We start from the raw sequence: 16,702 nt of genomic DNA, 5'->3' as shown, positions 1-16,702 counted from the left end.
ATCTCTATTTTTTTAATTAAGACATACTGAAAAAAACACTCCAGAAGAGAGGGCTGGAAAATCTCAAAATAATCCAGAAAACTAAGGGTCACACATAAAATTATTTCTCTTGGTTAAAATGATAGCAAGAAGGTGCCAGGCCTTTGAGACAAGATAAGAAGGGTCTACAGAAAAAGAAAATACAGCCTTTCTATAAAGCTACACGGATTTTTTTTTTTAATTGTGACAAAGCTATCTATAGATACAGATAAGAAATTTTGCAATATCCAACTTCAAAACTGGAGACATGCAAAAATTTATTCTCTTAAGGGTTTTCTGGTATACTTTTTTACATAGAAGGTAGTTTCTACAGAAACAATGATATATGGGTTCCTAAATTAATCTACCAAAGCCTAGTTCCTTTTCATTGCATCCTATTTTCTCCTGAAACATGACAAGAAGCACTGCTAATATACGTGTGTTCAGTTCTTAACTTTTGAGCTTTATTTCCCCCCAAATCCTGCTCAGTCCATCCAGTCATACCTCCCTTAGACAACTGGACCTGTTACAGATACCAAAATGGCCTCCAATAACCCCAAAATGCTTAAAATTTTTCAACATCCTTTTAATAAGTATGACCACAGAATGAGAAAAAAAATCTATGCTAAATTTTACTGAGAAGCACAAAGACAGTAATGAGACTTAATATAATCATACAATTTTCATTGTAATTTTCATCATAATTTATTCTTTAACAATAAGCTGCAGCAAAATAAATATTAGTCATCCAAATATGGGGAGAACTGACTCCAAATAATAAAAAAGAGACTGGAATACCATCAGCAGAAGTATATGTCGGGACTGGTGATTTAAAGGTAACTCAGTATGTGGTAGTTGAAAAGATTTCCATTCACTAAACCCCCAGTTAAATCTGAGCTGAGTTATAGTAATGAAATCTGACACAGGCTACAGCAAGGAATTCAGAATTCCATCAATATTTTTATGAGTAATTCCAGTTTAAAATTCTAAGGTAACCAAAAAATGTAAACTTGGAGAGTATTGAAAATAAAAAGAAAGTGAAAAATAGGAACTTGGAAGGAAGTTAATATGGTTAATCACAGACATGGATGGCAGAATTAATGCGTGAGAGAAATATTTTTCTATAGTTGCCCATTCCAGGCAAGTTAGCCCTTGCCACCCAGTATGTAGTAGCACTACATAAAAGCTGGTCTAAAGAGAGTTCTCAGGCGTCCAGGTGTTTTTACTCCAAACCACCCCCACTATGGTTTAAAAATGCTCTTTCCATCCCAAACTTTTATTCTTAACTCAAGTCCATTGATTTTTGCCTTTGGGTCAGAAGAATCAACGCCTTCCAAAATCCAAGGTATTTCTTCCTCATACAGGAGGATCAGGCTTACAAGAGCCTGGCATTGTGTTATTGAGCACTGGGACAAGAAATAGCCAGAAAAATTGGGATTACACTGCTGATCCCTAGAAGAAATTCCACTTTGAAATGTCAAGGAAATTTTCCAGCTGTCGTAGTAGATTATGCCTTCATAACAAGGCTGGTGCTCCAAAGAATAAGGTATCCCTTGTGTTATATAAGAAGGACCTGAAAGGGCAGGTCTTCCTTCTTGTTGGGTACCTGCATGTAGCCTTGCATCTTTGCACAGATTACCAGATCAGAATGATGAATTAAGGCTCCAATACTCTGACAATCTTTTATGACAAAGCCATGCCCTTTAAGATAAATTCAAAGGAAGAAAATACTTCTCTTACCTTGTCTTTTAGTTTTTCCATCCAGCTTCTCACTAGGGGAAATAAGAGAATAAAACGTAAATATCCATCTTTTTACTTATATTTCATTGAGTTAATTTGAGAACTTACATTTCACGGTATTAAGTTAATTTGATGCACTGATTTTATTGTATGAAATACAGTGAAAGGGTCAACAGTATTAACATGACAGTAATAGTCTTGTTTTTGTTTTTATTCTTATTTGCTTAAAACTGCAATGGAGGGGTACCTGGGTAGCTCAGTGGGGTAAGCCACTGCCTTCAGCTCAGGTCATGATCTCAGGGTCCTGGGATCAAGTCCCGCATTGGGCTCTCTGCTCAGCAGGGAGCCTGCTTCCCTCTCTCTCTCTCTCTCTGCCTGCCTCTCTGCCTACTTGTGATCTCTGTCAAATAAATAAATAAAATCTTTTTAAAAAAATGCAATGGAAAGCACAAACATACCTTCACATCATCATTAAATGAACAGAGAATATTTTTATTTGTTAAACGTATTTGTATTACTACTGAAGGCTTTGGGGTGGGCGGTTTGGGAAAGGAGACAGAAAATCACTTTTAAAGTATCAGCTTCATTCCCAACTCAAGCACCACCAAATAAATAAATAAACTAATCAATTAATTTACTAATTAATTATCAAGTTCATTTCTTATCTGACATTTTCTCTTTAACGTTACTCATCTTTCCCAGTTTTTAAGCTCAGTGGGTATTCTGCACTCAAATCAACATCCCAGCAAAGTAGGACAGGGCAATGGGTGAGCCAGCACTGCTCGGCACTAGCTCCAAAGAGAAGCATTTGCATCCACAAAGGCAAAAAGAGGAATTATTTCTGAAATACATATAACTTGCAAACTGAACGATGCCATCACAATACAACCACTATAAAAATAAATCAATAAATAAAGGGAATAATCAAGTAACAGCTTAAAAAGCCACTGAAAAGGACTACATAAACCATAAAATGTTAAGTAGACCATTATTGCAACTATTTGGAAGTACATATGCCAAGAATAGAACAAATATCATTCAAAATGAAAACATGTGTTAGAAGGGCCATGGGTTTTTTTTTTTTTTTCCTTCTTTATTCTTTCATTTAAATTTTAGTTCGTTAACATATAATGCAATATTGGTATCAGGAGTAGAATTCAGTGATTCATCACTTACATCACCCTTGGCTCATCACAACAAGTGCCTTCTTGAATACCCATCACCCATCTAGCCCATCCCTCACCCACCTCCCTCCATCAAGCCTCAGTTTGTTCTGTATCAATAAGAGTCTCTTATGGTTTGGGATGCCTGGGTGGCTCAGTCACTTAAGTGTTCAACTCTTGATTTTGGCTCAGGCCATGGTCTCAGGGTCATGAGATCAAGCCCTGAGTTGTCTCCATGCTAAGCATGGAGCCTGCTTAAGATTCTCTCCTTTCCCTCTGCCCATCCCACTCTCTCACTCTAAAAAAAATAATAAAATAAAAAATTTTTTAAAAAAGAGTCTCATGGTTTGTATGGCCATATTAAGGATAGTTTGAAGTATGTAATGGGGTTCTTCATCTTTAATTGCTTTTTAAAGTTATAATAATGATTCAACATTGAATAAAAATTCTATTTTGAAAAGCATGGAAAAGGAGAAAAGAAGACAAATATTATCAAAGATTAGTAACCCAACAAAAACCTTTCAAGATTTCCTTAAATTTCCTTTCCTCTCCAGCAGTTTCAACAGATAGGAAGGAAGAACACAGAGTGGCAGACTGAGAAACAGGTCCCAAAAGGAACAGACAAGGGATTGGCAGACTTTTCTTGTAAAAAGCCAAACAGTAAACATTTAAAGCTTTGAGGGCCATACAATCTCTGTCACAACTACTCAACCCTACTGTGGCAATATGAAAGCACTCAGAGACTGTACATAAATCAATGGGTTTGGGTATATTCTAATAAATGTTACTTATGGACACTGACCTTTGAATTTCATGTAATTTTCATAGCTCACAAATACCTTTCTTTTTATTTCTTTGGACCATATCAAAATATAAAAGACATTCCTTGCTCATGGGCCATACAAAAATGGTTAGCGGGCCAGACTGGTCCATCAGTCACAAAGTGCTGACTCCCTGGCACAGACACACTTTGCCCAAGAAGTTGGTGTCTCCATTTATAGTCTGATTCTAGTAATAGAATACCTGACACGTGTGATTCTAGCCCACATGTACACATTGTTTGGCCCCTGACAGAGAAGGTTCAAATCTACCTCATCATTTGATCAACAAACCAAAAACAAACATGAAAATGAGGGAAGATTATACTCCAGGAAAAGATGGGGAAACAGACTCAGAGAAGCTAAGAGACTTGCCCACAGTTAATCAGGGAGTAAAGAGTCACTGGAATTCCAACTATCTGTTTTAACAACCTACAGGAATAAGACTTCATAACTACCCATTTATTTTGGTGATACCCCCCACTCTCCTACTCTCTCAGGCTGAAAATGTGGAACTACCTTCCTTGCACTCTTCTAGCAGCTTCAGTCCCTGGTTTCAATCTCTCATGTCAAGATCTTGGCAAAACCACTCAGCTTTGTCCTTCCTTCAACACTCCTTCTGTCTCCACTGAGATTCAGGTAAAGATGGTGGTATACAATAGGACATGATCAGTCATGGGAAGGCCAATAGAAGAAAGGGCAGAAACCTTAGAAATGAGGCTAAGGATTAGCACCTCCCAGGAGAAGTGAAGCCAACCAGTGATTTGCTGAGCAACTTTGGAGAAATTAATGGAACTCTGGAACCCTCAATTTTCTCATATGTAAAATGACCATGGTAACACCTGTCTTGCAAGATTGTTGTAAAGATTGGAAATAAGATGTGCCACATGTCTAGGACAGTACTTGGTGTGGAGATATAAGAAAACAAAAACAAGAAACCTGGCACAGGAGGAGAGAAACAAAGACAAGTAATCATGAATATTTCAACATATCTCAACTAAGCCCAAGATATAAACTGAAATTCAAGCAAGAGAATGCTTAGAGGGCGCCTGGGTGGCTCAGTGGGTTAAGCCGCTGCCTTCGGCTCAGGTCATGATCTCAGGGTCCTGGGATCGAGTCCCGAATCGGGCTCTCTGCTCAGCAGGGAGCCTGCTTCCCCCTCTCTCTCTCCCTGCCTCTATGCCTACTTGTGATCTCTCTCTGTCAAATAAATAAATAAAATCTTTAAGGAAAAAAAAAAAGAGAGAGAATGCTTAGAACTCATTGATTCATTCAACAAATACTTATTATGCACACTGTGTTGGCCAGGCACTGTGCTCTACACTGGGGTCAGCAGAAGGTATGGGGCCTAATTCCAGTGAGGAAAGGAAGAGGCCATCAGGAGGAGTGAATAATAAGCAGCACTGCAGGCACCAAGCAAGAAAGCCAATTATTGGGCCCAAGGCAGAATGCCAGCCTGTGAAGTGAGAGGTTCAAAATCAGGAAATAGGATGGATATTATATAAAAAGTTAAACAAAATCGAGGTGAAAAATGGGAAAAGGTGAGCACTTTGTGGAAGGGATAAAAAGGGCCAGATGACCACCTGTAGATGGCAGGGTAAGGGCAGCTCACAGAAGAGGCAAAGGAGGCACAGATCCAGCCAGAGTCTAAGGCACCAACAGGCGTTTGAACTATAGGAAGTTTACTGTCAGGAGAAATGATTTAGGGGCATCTGGGTGGCTCAGTTGGTTGAGCAACTGTCTTTGGTTCAGGTCATCATCCTGGAGTCCTGGGATCAAGTCCCGCACTGGGCTCCCTGCTCAGTGGAGAATCATCTCTCTCTCTCCCCCCAGCCCCACCCCCCTACTTGTTCTCTCTCTCTTTCTCTCTTTCTCAAGTAAATAAATAAAATATTTAAAAAGAGAGAGAGAGAAATGGTTTAGGGGTGTGTGGGTGGCTCAGTCGGTTGGGTGTTGGACTCTTAATTTCAGCTCAGGTCATGAACACAGGATCATGGACTTGAGTCCTGCATGGGGCTCCACGCTCCACGCTCCTGCATGGGGAGTCTGCTTCCTCCTTCCTCTCCCTCTTCCCCTCCCCAGCTCACATGTGTGCACACTGGCTCATCAAATAAACCTAAGAAACAAAAAAATAGAAACAGTTAAACTTACGACTTATCAAACCAGGTGTCACCAGTAAATTGTCTCTATCTTATGTTCTTAGAGTAAATTTCAGAGTCCTTCTTTGGATAATTCTCTAAGGCAATACTTTTCCACTGGGGAAGGCAACTCAGCACATCAGAACAGGATGGGCATCTGCATACAGGGAGTTTGAAAGAGCACATTCAATGGGTCTGAATCTTTGGTATTAAAAACTACAAAAAAGAAAGCTGGGCAAAATCTTCTCAGTGAGTTAGATCGGTGATGCACAGAAGATAATGGGACAGCATTTGGGGAGCCTGGCTCTAGAAGGGTTGAGAAAGCACTGTTTCTCAAATTTCTTTTAAATAGGCAAGCTTGGTTGTTTTTCTCCAACAAAGATCAGGAGACCCCTGAGATTATTACACCTGGTGCTTCTCAGGCATCTGCCAGATTCTTTCACCTGCTTTTGGACACTCAGGTGCTTAGTAAATATTTCTTCTTTCTTTCAATGAATATATATTGCTTTTAAGTGAGTTCATAATTTTTGAGTAAGCTTGATTCTTTTTTCATGAGGATTCTATAAACTGTTTTCAACAAAATGTTTGAGGCAGGTCAAAATAAATTTTACACAATGATCATTTTAAAACTTCAGGAATAAAAATTGATAAAGGAATGCAAAAGGAAGACAAGAAAAAAATAAGAAAAAAAGAAATTGTAAAGAGGAGAATCAGCACTGTAATTTTTCAAAAACAGAAACATCACACTGATGAGAGGGGTATGAACTGATACAACTTTTCAGAGATATGAGAAGGGATTTATAATCTATCTTAAAAGTTTTTTAAAGGTTTAATTTTTTAAAAGATTTTATTTATCCATTTGACAGACAGAGATCACAAGTAGGCACAGAGGCAGGCAGAGAGAGACGGGGAAGCAGGCTCCTCGCAGAGCATAGAACCCGATGTGGGGCTCGATCCCAGCACCCTGAGATCATGACCTGAGCCGAAGGCAGAGGCTTTAACCCACTGAGCCACCCACTTGTCCCAAGGTTTAGTTTTTTTTTAATCCAAAGTTCCAGTTGTAAGAGAAATGTATCTTCATTAATCATAGATATGCACAAAAATTTTTATTAAATGCCATTTACTGTAATGTTATTTGTAATGGAAAAGAACATGTAAATAACATCAATATCCAATCAAAGATGATTGGTTTAAATACTCAAGGGAAAACAATACCTTAGGTTACATCTACAGAGTGGTATATTGTACAAAAGTTTAAATTATTTCAAGAAAAATACTTAATATGTTAAAATGAAAAAATAGGGTATATATAACATGAGCTCAAGTTTGTGGATAAAAATGTTATGTATATAATTGGGGTAACATACTTTTAAGTGTTAACTAAATTAATAGGTTGTAAAATTATGGGTGATTTTCTTTTCTTCCCTGTATTTTTAGAATTTTCCAAAGTATTTATAATTTCTTACTGCTTTTAAAATAAAAGAACCCCAGAAAACTCTATAAACCCTTGCAAATGGATTAATGGTGGATTGCTGACAGTGAGGAACACAAGGACTTAGGACCCTTCCATTTGGATAATTCCTTAGCCCACAGCTATTGATTCATTCTAATCCCACTGATTCTGGTTTGTTTCCTTTCTTGAAATTTTATTTAATGCAATTCTGAAAGCACAGAAATATAATGAGGCCTTCTTCTAGCAAGCAGAAGGTACAAAGAAAACAGAACATGGATTGTTAAAAACAGGTTTTCCCTGAAGATATTTGGAAATGATAAATTTCCAATATTAAGGATTAATATCCTAAATGTACAAAGAACTTACACAACTCAACACCACAAAAACCCAAATAGTCCAATGAAAAGGAGGCAGAAGACCTGAATAGACATTTTTCCAAAAAGGACATTCAAGTGGCAAACAGATACATAAAAAGATGCTCAACATCACTCATCATCAGAGAAATGCAATGAGATATCACCTCCTACTTGGCAGAATGACTAGAATAAAAAAAAAAGATAAGAAATAACAAGTGTTGGCAAGGATGTGGAGAAAAAGGAACCCTTGTGCCCTGTTGGTGGGAATGTAAACTGGCATAATAACTCTGGAAAACAGTATGGAGACTCCTCGAAAAACTGAAAAGAGAAATTCCATATGCTCCAGTAATTCTACTACCGGTTATTTACCCAAAGAAAACAAAAATACTAATTTGGAAAGATATATGCACCCCTATGTTTATTCCAGCATTATATACTATAGCAAGATACTGAAGCAGCCCAACCATCCACCACTGAGGAATGGATCAGGAAGATGTGGTACACACATACATAATGGAATATTACTCAGCCATAAAAAAGGATGAGTCTTGCCATTTGCAACAACATGGATGGACCTAAAGGTAGTATGCTAAGTTGAAATAAGTCAGATGATAAATATTATATCAACTCACCTATCTGTAGAATCTAGAAAACAAAACAAACAATTGAACGAACAAACAGCAAAAGCAGACCTGTAAACACACAGTACAAACTGATTCTGATGGTTGCCATAAAGGAAAGGGGTGAGAGGTTGGGCAAAATAGGTGAAAGAGAGTGGGATGATACACGCTTCCAAGCTGTGGAATAAGTAAGTCCTTGGGGTAGAAGGTATAGCATAGGGAATACAGTCAATGGTACTATAATAGTATTTGTTGTATGGTGACAGATGACCTCTTATACTTGTGGTGAGCATAGAATAATGTATAGACTTGTTAAATCACCAGATTGTACACCTGAAACGAATGTAACATTGTGAGTCAACTAGACTTCAGTTTAAAAAAATAAATAAATAAGGCAGTTTTCTCCGTCCTGCTCACTAGTGCCCTCTTATGTATAGGATCCCAGGCTGAGCAATTTGCCCTCTCCTAGTATACCCCCTAGAAAAAAGAGAAGAGGGAGAGAGTAAAGAAGAAACTGCAGATAAAATAACATTTCCATGTGTCCTATCAAATGTAAGGATGGTTGGTTTCTAATAGGCCATGGCTGTAAAGTATCCCAACTGTTTATTTAGGAGGGTATCTTTAATTTCCTTTTATTTCCAACAACAAACTTTTAGTGGCTACATTTATACCAGATGTACCCATAAATTCTCCTTCACTGAAGAGGAAAGGGATGGGAACCAGAGGAGACTCAGGATTTGTCTGGGTTAATAGTTAAGATTTGTTGGACACCTCACTAAAGTTTACAAGGTAGGTATTGTCATCCCCCATTTTACAGATAAGGAAAATGAAGCTTAAATAAAACGTCCAAAGTCACACAGCTATAAAGTGGCTGAGCTGGAATTTGAACCCAGGCCCTTATGGCTAAAGTAGATGCCTATTCAGTATGCCAGTGGGTTGCTTTGGGGTGGGGTGCGAGTGGGGGGGCTAGCATGGCCATCTCCCAGCACACACTAGGGCTATTTCTTTTCTGGAGATGAGGACATACCCAAATTGGAGTATTGCCTATCTGTTAACTCTGGCTCACTCTTTCTCTATTTTCTCCTCCCGGTCTCCTCTCTCTGACTAATGTCCTCTTCCCTCTGCCTCTAGGTGTACCTCCCTCAAACTCTGTCCCTTACTCTGTGGTTTGTCTCTCTTTTCATTCCCCTTTTTCTCTTTTTTTCAGGCTCTGTGTGTGTATATGATTCTCTTGCTTTTTTGTATATAACCCACTGAGGAAATGTGGCTCTAGAAACCATCCTCAATCAATGAGGGCCATGACTTGGTGGGTATATTAGTCTCCGGCTGCAGCTATCATGAATTCAATGGCCTAAAACAACATAAATTTGTTCTCTTACATTTCTGGAAGTCAGAAATCCAAAATTAGTCTCAATGGCTAAAGTCAAGGTGTCGGTAGGGCTGACACGTTTCCTTGCTTTTTCTAGCTTCTAGAGGCTGTCTGCAGTCCTTGGCGCATGGACTCCCCCTCCATCTTCAAAGCCAACAGCCCAACACTTCAAATCTCCTCTCTCTAAACTCTGCTTCCTTCATCATAGTTTCTTCTCTGACTCAGCCCCTCCTAATTCTCTCTTAGGAGGAGGACTCTTGTGATAATCTCCCCATCTCTAGGTCCTTAACTCAATCACATCTGCATCTTTGTAAGGCTCACATCTTACCCTTTGTAAGGCAATATATTTGCAGGTTCTGGGTTTTAGGATGTGAACATCTTGGGAGGGAGCATTAGTCTCCCTCCCGGGGAAATTCCCCAGATTTCCTCAACCCTGAGGAGTGCCCCACACAGCTTCTCTGACATTCCCCAAGAGCAAGAAGGCCCAGGAATAATCCCCTCATTCACACCTGCTTTGCTGGCTCTCCAACTACCCTGCCTCGCTTCCTCACTCCCTTGCCATACTTCCTGGGGTTCCTTCCCAAAAAACTCCCTGCGCCCCAATGCAGGCTCAGGGTGTGCCTTTATGGAGAACTCAAACTAAGACACTAGTCCAGTTCTGCCACCACACAGGAAGTCCTGCCCTGTGCCCGACCAACTTCATTTATTTTGTACATGAAAACAAACTCTTAGAATGAACAAAAGTTAGGCGCAAGGAAGAAAGGCAAGCTGGCCAAGTTCAAGGCAGACGCTGTCTCCACTGATCTAAACTAATTCTAAATGAAGGGCTTCAGGCTACCCAGATTTATAAGATATACCCATTCCCTAAAGTTTGAGTGAGACGTACTTCATAGCTAGTTCCACTTAGTTCACATTTGACTTTGAAAGGGTTATACATGCCTCTTTAATAGTGAAATTTTCAATATCATAGGGTGGGAAACTTTATTTGTATGCTAATCAATGAAAAGAGAAATGTATATTCCACCTGAATAAAAAATGCAGTATCAGCAAATGGTGCTTTGCTCAAAGCACATGTAACTAAATTTCAATTAGTGTTTCTACAGTGTCAAGAAATGAACGGACAGCAGCTCTCTTTCCTCCTTGTTATTTAACCATAGTGCCCCTTCCAGCCTAAGAAACAGCAAAGCTTTTTTTTTCCAACTTACATAACACCATTAAGGATAATTAAACTTACTAAGTTTTCAAAATTGTCTTCATGTTTTTCCAAAACTCTTAAGTTTTTTCAGCACCAAATTATTCTCTAATGATGCTAAATTTACCTGTTTTAAACATCACAGAGAAACTCTATCTATAATCATTTGCTCTTCACATAATTACAGAACAGAAACATTCCAATGACTAGGATGACGTACTGCTTTGCTTGCATAGGGCTAAGTGAGCAGCAATCATGCAGCTAAGAAGCAATTAATTCTGCAGGCACCTCGCTGAGATTTAGAGACAAGGGTATAACGAGCCCAAAGACCCTAATCTCTACTTTCAAGTAACATTAAGCATGCCCTTAGCTAACTGCAAGCTAAGGAACTTACTAGATACCTAGTGGGAGGATGCAAAGAGAATGTCTTGTAATCATCTACACGTCTTGCCAGGGTCATTTAGGAACACTAACCGTACTGATCAACTCTACACCGTATAGTTACCAGCTCCAGTGAGGAAAAGGCTATTAAGAACTTCATCCATATGGAAATCCATGATGCATAAATGAAGAAGAAAGCATCCCTCCAGGTGTGTTTTGTTGTTGTTGTTTTTCCCCCCCAAAGAGAAGCATGATATACAAATTGCTCAGGAAGGAAAAAACACCTGTCCATGCCCTTCCTCTACACCTGATTAAGAAGGAACAAGAAAATCACTGTGCTTTGTGCAACATTCCCTTGAAAGTTCTGCTGAGCACGGAGGCCTCTGACCTTCTACCACTGCACAGTATTAAGTCCACGCTCAGGGCACCTGCAATTCTCTCCAGCTCATTCTTACTCCTCTTTGTTCATATTTGTACTCTCCAATTTTATATGCCACTGGTGGAAAAAAATTGTTCAGCCTTCCTACGTAACTTCCAATAGAAAGCTGACTGCTTCCTGAAGTGCAGTCTCATCAGACTCCCAGAGCAAAGTCAAGTTTGTGTGTGTGCCGCTTGCCAGAGCCACTGAATCCGGAATGTCCCATCTCAGGGTAGATGTGAGGCACTGGTCACCACAGGGTCCCATCAGCCCCGACTGCAGTCCCCTATTCTACGTCTCACGGAACGTGACAGCCTACTGTAGCGTCATGACAAGGTCCCCACATACCCCTCTCCTTCATGTAAATTTTGAGACTTCCATGGATGAAAGCTACAGCTTGAATGAACAGTGAGCCAAAGAGAAGACCAGCCAGGGAAAAGCTTTAGTCTCCTACTTGCGGAGGTGCAAGCCTGGTTCTGCACCAACAGCAAGAAGCTTCTGCTTTCTGAGTGTGGCGGCTCCGCCATCAGATAGAGTCGATTAGACCTGGGGACCTGAATAAGTACTAAAGTGGTTTGCAAGGCAGCTTCAAGGTTTGTTTCCGAAAGTTCCACTTACCAGTTCACAATGTGTCACTCGTCGCAATAATGGGCAAATACCAAGCAGCGCTCTCGAGAGAAATGAAGCCAAATCTTTGTTTAAGAGCACCTGAGCACCACACTTAATACACTAAAAGGTAGGGCTTTTCTTCCATCTGAATGGATTACTTAGAAAGAAAGTTGCCCTGAGCTCTTGATCCTTAGGAAAAAACCTACAGGTCTGGGCAGACCGCTCTAGGACAGACAGCAGGTGAACAACCTCGGTCTCTACCTTTGCTCCCTCTAAATCCCATATGCAAACTTTGCACATGCTCCCTGGAGCAGCTGTTCCAACTATACACGGAAACTTTTTATTAAGGCAGCAGACCCAATCTCCAAGGCCTCATTCTTTAATCATTTCAGTCATACTTCTATTTGGCCAGGTTCTTGAGATTCTTTTTTTTTTTTTAAGATTTTATTTATTTATTTGACAGACAGAGATCACAAGTAGACAGAGAGGCAGGCAGAGAGAGAGGGAGAAGCAGGCTCCCCGCTGAGCAGAGAGCCCGATGCGGGGCTCGATCCCAGGACCCCGGGATCATGACCTGAGCCCAAGGCAGAGGCTTTAACCCACTGAGCCACCCAGGTGCCCCAGGTTCTTGAGATTCTACCCCTCCTGTCCATCACCTGTACTTCCTTTCCCTCATTCTGGAACATATCCTCATGTGATCTGAGATTTTTCACGTGAACTCATTTTTCACCGGGGGTTGTTTTTCCCTAGGAATCTCGTCCACCCTGCATTGCGGAAGTGTCCCTACAGAAGGCCAGTTTCTTATTGCTTATGCCAAGGGCCTCAGGGGTTTCACCCACCCACCCGGAACAGGGTTGCACGTTAATTTCTCAGTTATAGGTTCTTGAATGAGGGAGGCAGCCCTGGGACTTCGGTGTCATTTTTCTCTCCCCCTCAGAGTCCAAGGAAAAGAGCTATGTATAGGGTATTTTTCTAGACCCCTTTTCACCAGGGAGGCACTTTTTTTTTCCCCAGAATGCTTTTTTTTTTAATTATGTTCAGTCATCCACTTTATAGTACATCATTAGTTTTTGATGTAGTGTTCAATGATTCATTAGTTGTGTATATCTAGAATGCTTTCTTATGCAAAGGCTTGAATTCCTGTACCCTGCACCAGCCCAAGGCCGCTGTCTATTGGCCCCACATTGGTGTCGAACTCCACCTCTCACCTCAACTTCTGCATGTGGTTCCCGGTTCCCCTAAGGTTCCATAGTTTCTCTGCTCGGACCTCAAGGTGCTGCCTCTGGTGACAATGGCTTTCCTTTTGCTCTCAGTTGTGTATTTTAAATTCTTATTTTATTTTATGCAGACTTCCCTGTTTGATGCTGCTGGGACTGGAAATGCAGACCAACTTCTAATCAGGTGTTTTCGGTTTTTTATTTATCGAGGGAAAATTCACAAACCTAAAATCAACCATTTTAACATATACACTTCAGCACATTTAGCACGTTCACAATGTCTTACAATCGTCACCTCTACCTTGCTCCAAAATGTTTTGTATCACCCCAAAAGGAAACCCTGTACCCATTAAGCAGCCATTCTCCATTCTCTCCTCCTGCTAGCCCCTGGCAATGACTACTCTGATTTCTGTATCTATGGATTTACCTTTTCTGGATATCTCCTATAAATGGAATCATACAATAGGCAATCTCTTGGGTCCAGCTTCTTTCACTTGGCATTATGCACTTGAGGTTAATACATGTTGTAGCATGTATACTCTAGGCTAACCAGCACATGAAAAATGCTCAACATCATTAGTCATTAAGGAAATGTAAATCAAAACCACAGTGGGACACAACTTCCTACCCACTAGGAAAGCCATAATGAAAAATAAAAAAAAAGGAGGGGGGGAATAACAGTGTTGGCAAGGATGGGGAGAAATCAGAACGCTCATCCATTGCCAGCAGAAATGTAAAATGTGCAGCCACTGTGGAAAATAATGTGGCAGTTCCTCAAAACTCAAACATAAAATTGTAATATGACTCAGCAATTCCGCTCTTAGATATATGCCCCAAAGAATTAAAAACAAACAAACAAATAGTTATCCATGAATGTTCTTAACAGCCCTATTCACAACACCCAAAAGGTGGAGACAATCCAGGTGTCCATCAACTGATGAATGGGTAAACAAAATGTGGTATATCCATACAATGGAGTATTACTCAATTGTACAAAGGAATGACATACTGATCCATGCTACAACATGGACAAAACTTGAAAACATTATGCTAAGTAACAAAAGACAGCCACACTAAGCAATGATCAAAGATGAGGTAAAGAAGCTATGTGGGCCCTCCTGGAAGCTTGGTGGATACTATAGAGAAGCAAAAGGGAAGAATTCATATTCCAGCCACACATACTCAACTCATCCTTCCTCGGGTCCTGCATAATACCCACCTGCCATATTCCCTACTCGAACAAATGCCCAACATTATATTCAAGTCAGCCTGCCCACATGACTAGCAAACAGGAGTCTCCTCTTATTAAAACAATTTCCCACTTAAATTATTTATTTCTCTGGAGTAACCATAAAATGTAAAAGTCAACAGCCAGACCATAGGCAGAGAAGCCAGGAAGAAACTCTTACCAAGGTTTCTTATTGGGTATGTTTTTAATCCATTTGAAGAAGAATGCAACATTTAGTAAGTATCTAAATAATACCAGGTGCTCTGTCAGAAAATATATACAAAGCCTTGCACATTTATGATTTAAAATAAAGGCTGCACTTATGTTTAACAGGGAGGAAGAGAAATTGAATTGTATTTTTTCAGCAGACATAATTAAACCCCATGGCTCGGGGCATCGATTAGACACTAGAAATAAAATCTGATTCTCCCAGAGATTCATTTCCATACAAACACTTTTATGAGTTGCCTAACTGCACATGATCCTGAATTAGCCATCAACCAAAATGGATTTGTTTTTACCTAGTAACAAACAAACCTTGAACCCATTATGAGTTTCTTATGAAGAAGCCACCAGAGATCTTTCGTTTAATTGGCAACAAAACCACCTACATTATTAACGATAAGTTTACTTTCCTCTTAACATAGAAGTCGAAAGGCCATCAGTGGTGCAGCATGTAACAAATGTACACTAAAAACCTAACCAAAACAATATCCACTGTCTTCAGAGCCCAGAAAGATCGAGAAATATTTTTCAGAGATTTGTGTGAGGTTTCTTGTTCACACAGGGGCATCTACAATCGACTCCAAAGAGAACTGCAGCTACTATGAACATCTTAACTCAAAGAAAAATGCTTCCAAGATTTTAATGTGGTTTACGATAGACTAACAAATTGAAATTCAAGACCCAGTCATTCACACAGAGCCAAAAAGAAGTCAAACAAGAGTAACGGAAACTGTCTTCCTTGATACTGCCTTCTCCCAACATACACTTCACAGGAGGCTGCCTTCAATTTCACCTTAGCGCCACAAGAGCCTCACCGATTTTGTCCAAGCAATCTTTCCGAAAGAAAATCTGATCATATCACTCCCTGCTTAAAACCCCTTCAAAGCTTCCTATTGCCTTTGGGAAGAAGTCCAAACTTCATGTGGCTTACAAGGTCTGTGTGATTTCAGCTCTTACGAGTTAAGTGTGCCTCACCTCCAAATCTTCTCAGTGACTCTCACCTCGGTCTCCACCTCCCCTTCTCCCAACTCACCTCTACTTCAGACTTGGCTGAAAGACTGTTTTTCAGGGAGGTCTGTTCTGAGTCCTACATGAGGTCCCTCTCCTCGGAAACCTAGAACACCCTGTCGTTCCTGTATTGTTAACATGGTAATACAATCATAATTGTTTGTGTTAGATGACTGCCTTTCCTGCTAGTTGATGAAACTCCCTGAGATAGGGATTGTGTCTGGCTTGCTCATTGCTGTGGCTCCGGCACCACACAGCACCTTGGCATGTGGGAGACACTCTTGTTGAATTAACGAGTCATCTTCTACAGTAACATATTCTCTTAAGGACTGAAGCTATTGTTCTTATACATTTGGAGCCAGATAAAAGATAACTGAGCTAATATAATTAATATGATCCTACTGAGTACTACCTGCATGGTTCTCAACCATTTTTGAGCAATGGGGCCCTCTATCAGATGAAGACTATGGACTCCTCTTGGAATAATGTTTATAAATGCATAAAAGAAGAGATATAGAACTCTAAAGAAATAATTATATTTAAATTCCATTATCAAATTATTTCTTAAATTTGTGATATAATAGTAAATATGCCTTTTTACTGTCATTATGTAAGGAGAACTAGTGGCAGGTCTAACAACTACCACAATTTCAAAGTAATGATGAGCATAAATGACATATTAAGATTATCTGTGACAACTCTAATGTTGATGTAAAATTATCTGTAGTATTTTTTGGTAAGAAAGACAC

General features: G+C 39.8%; 2 protein-coding genes across 4 annotated transcripts in view; both read right to left on the bottom strand.

Moving 5' to 3' along the window:
- The window catches only part of TIMM9 (translocase of inner mitochondrial membrane 9), a 906,959-nt gene that overhangs the window by 563,700 nt on the left and 326,557 nt on the right, over positions 1 to 16,702 (bottom strand). The window lies entirely within an intron of this gene.
- Positions 1 to 16,702, bottom strand: part of ARMH4 (armadillo like helical domain containing 4) — a 117,944-nt gene that overhangs the window by 6,437 nt on the left and 94,805 nt on the right. The window contains exon 6 of the mRNA XM_082735061.1: positions 1,759 to 1,790. Coding sequence (XP_082591187.1) covers positions 1,759 to 1,790 — 32 coding nt within the window. The remainder of the gene's footprint in view (positions 1 to 1,758; positions 1,791 to 16,702) is intronic.

Source organism: Mustela nivalis (genome assembly GCF_964662115.1).
Source record: "Mustela nivalis genome assembly, chromosome: 6".
Taxonomy (NCBI): domain Eukaryota; kingdom Metazoa; phylum Chordata; class Mammalia; order Carnivora; family Mustelidae; genus Mustela; species Mustela nivalis.
Note: the sequence above shows the minus strand (reverse complement) of the source record. Positions and strands in the feature narration are given on the sequence as shown.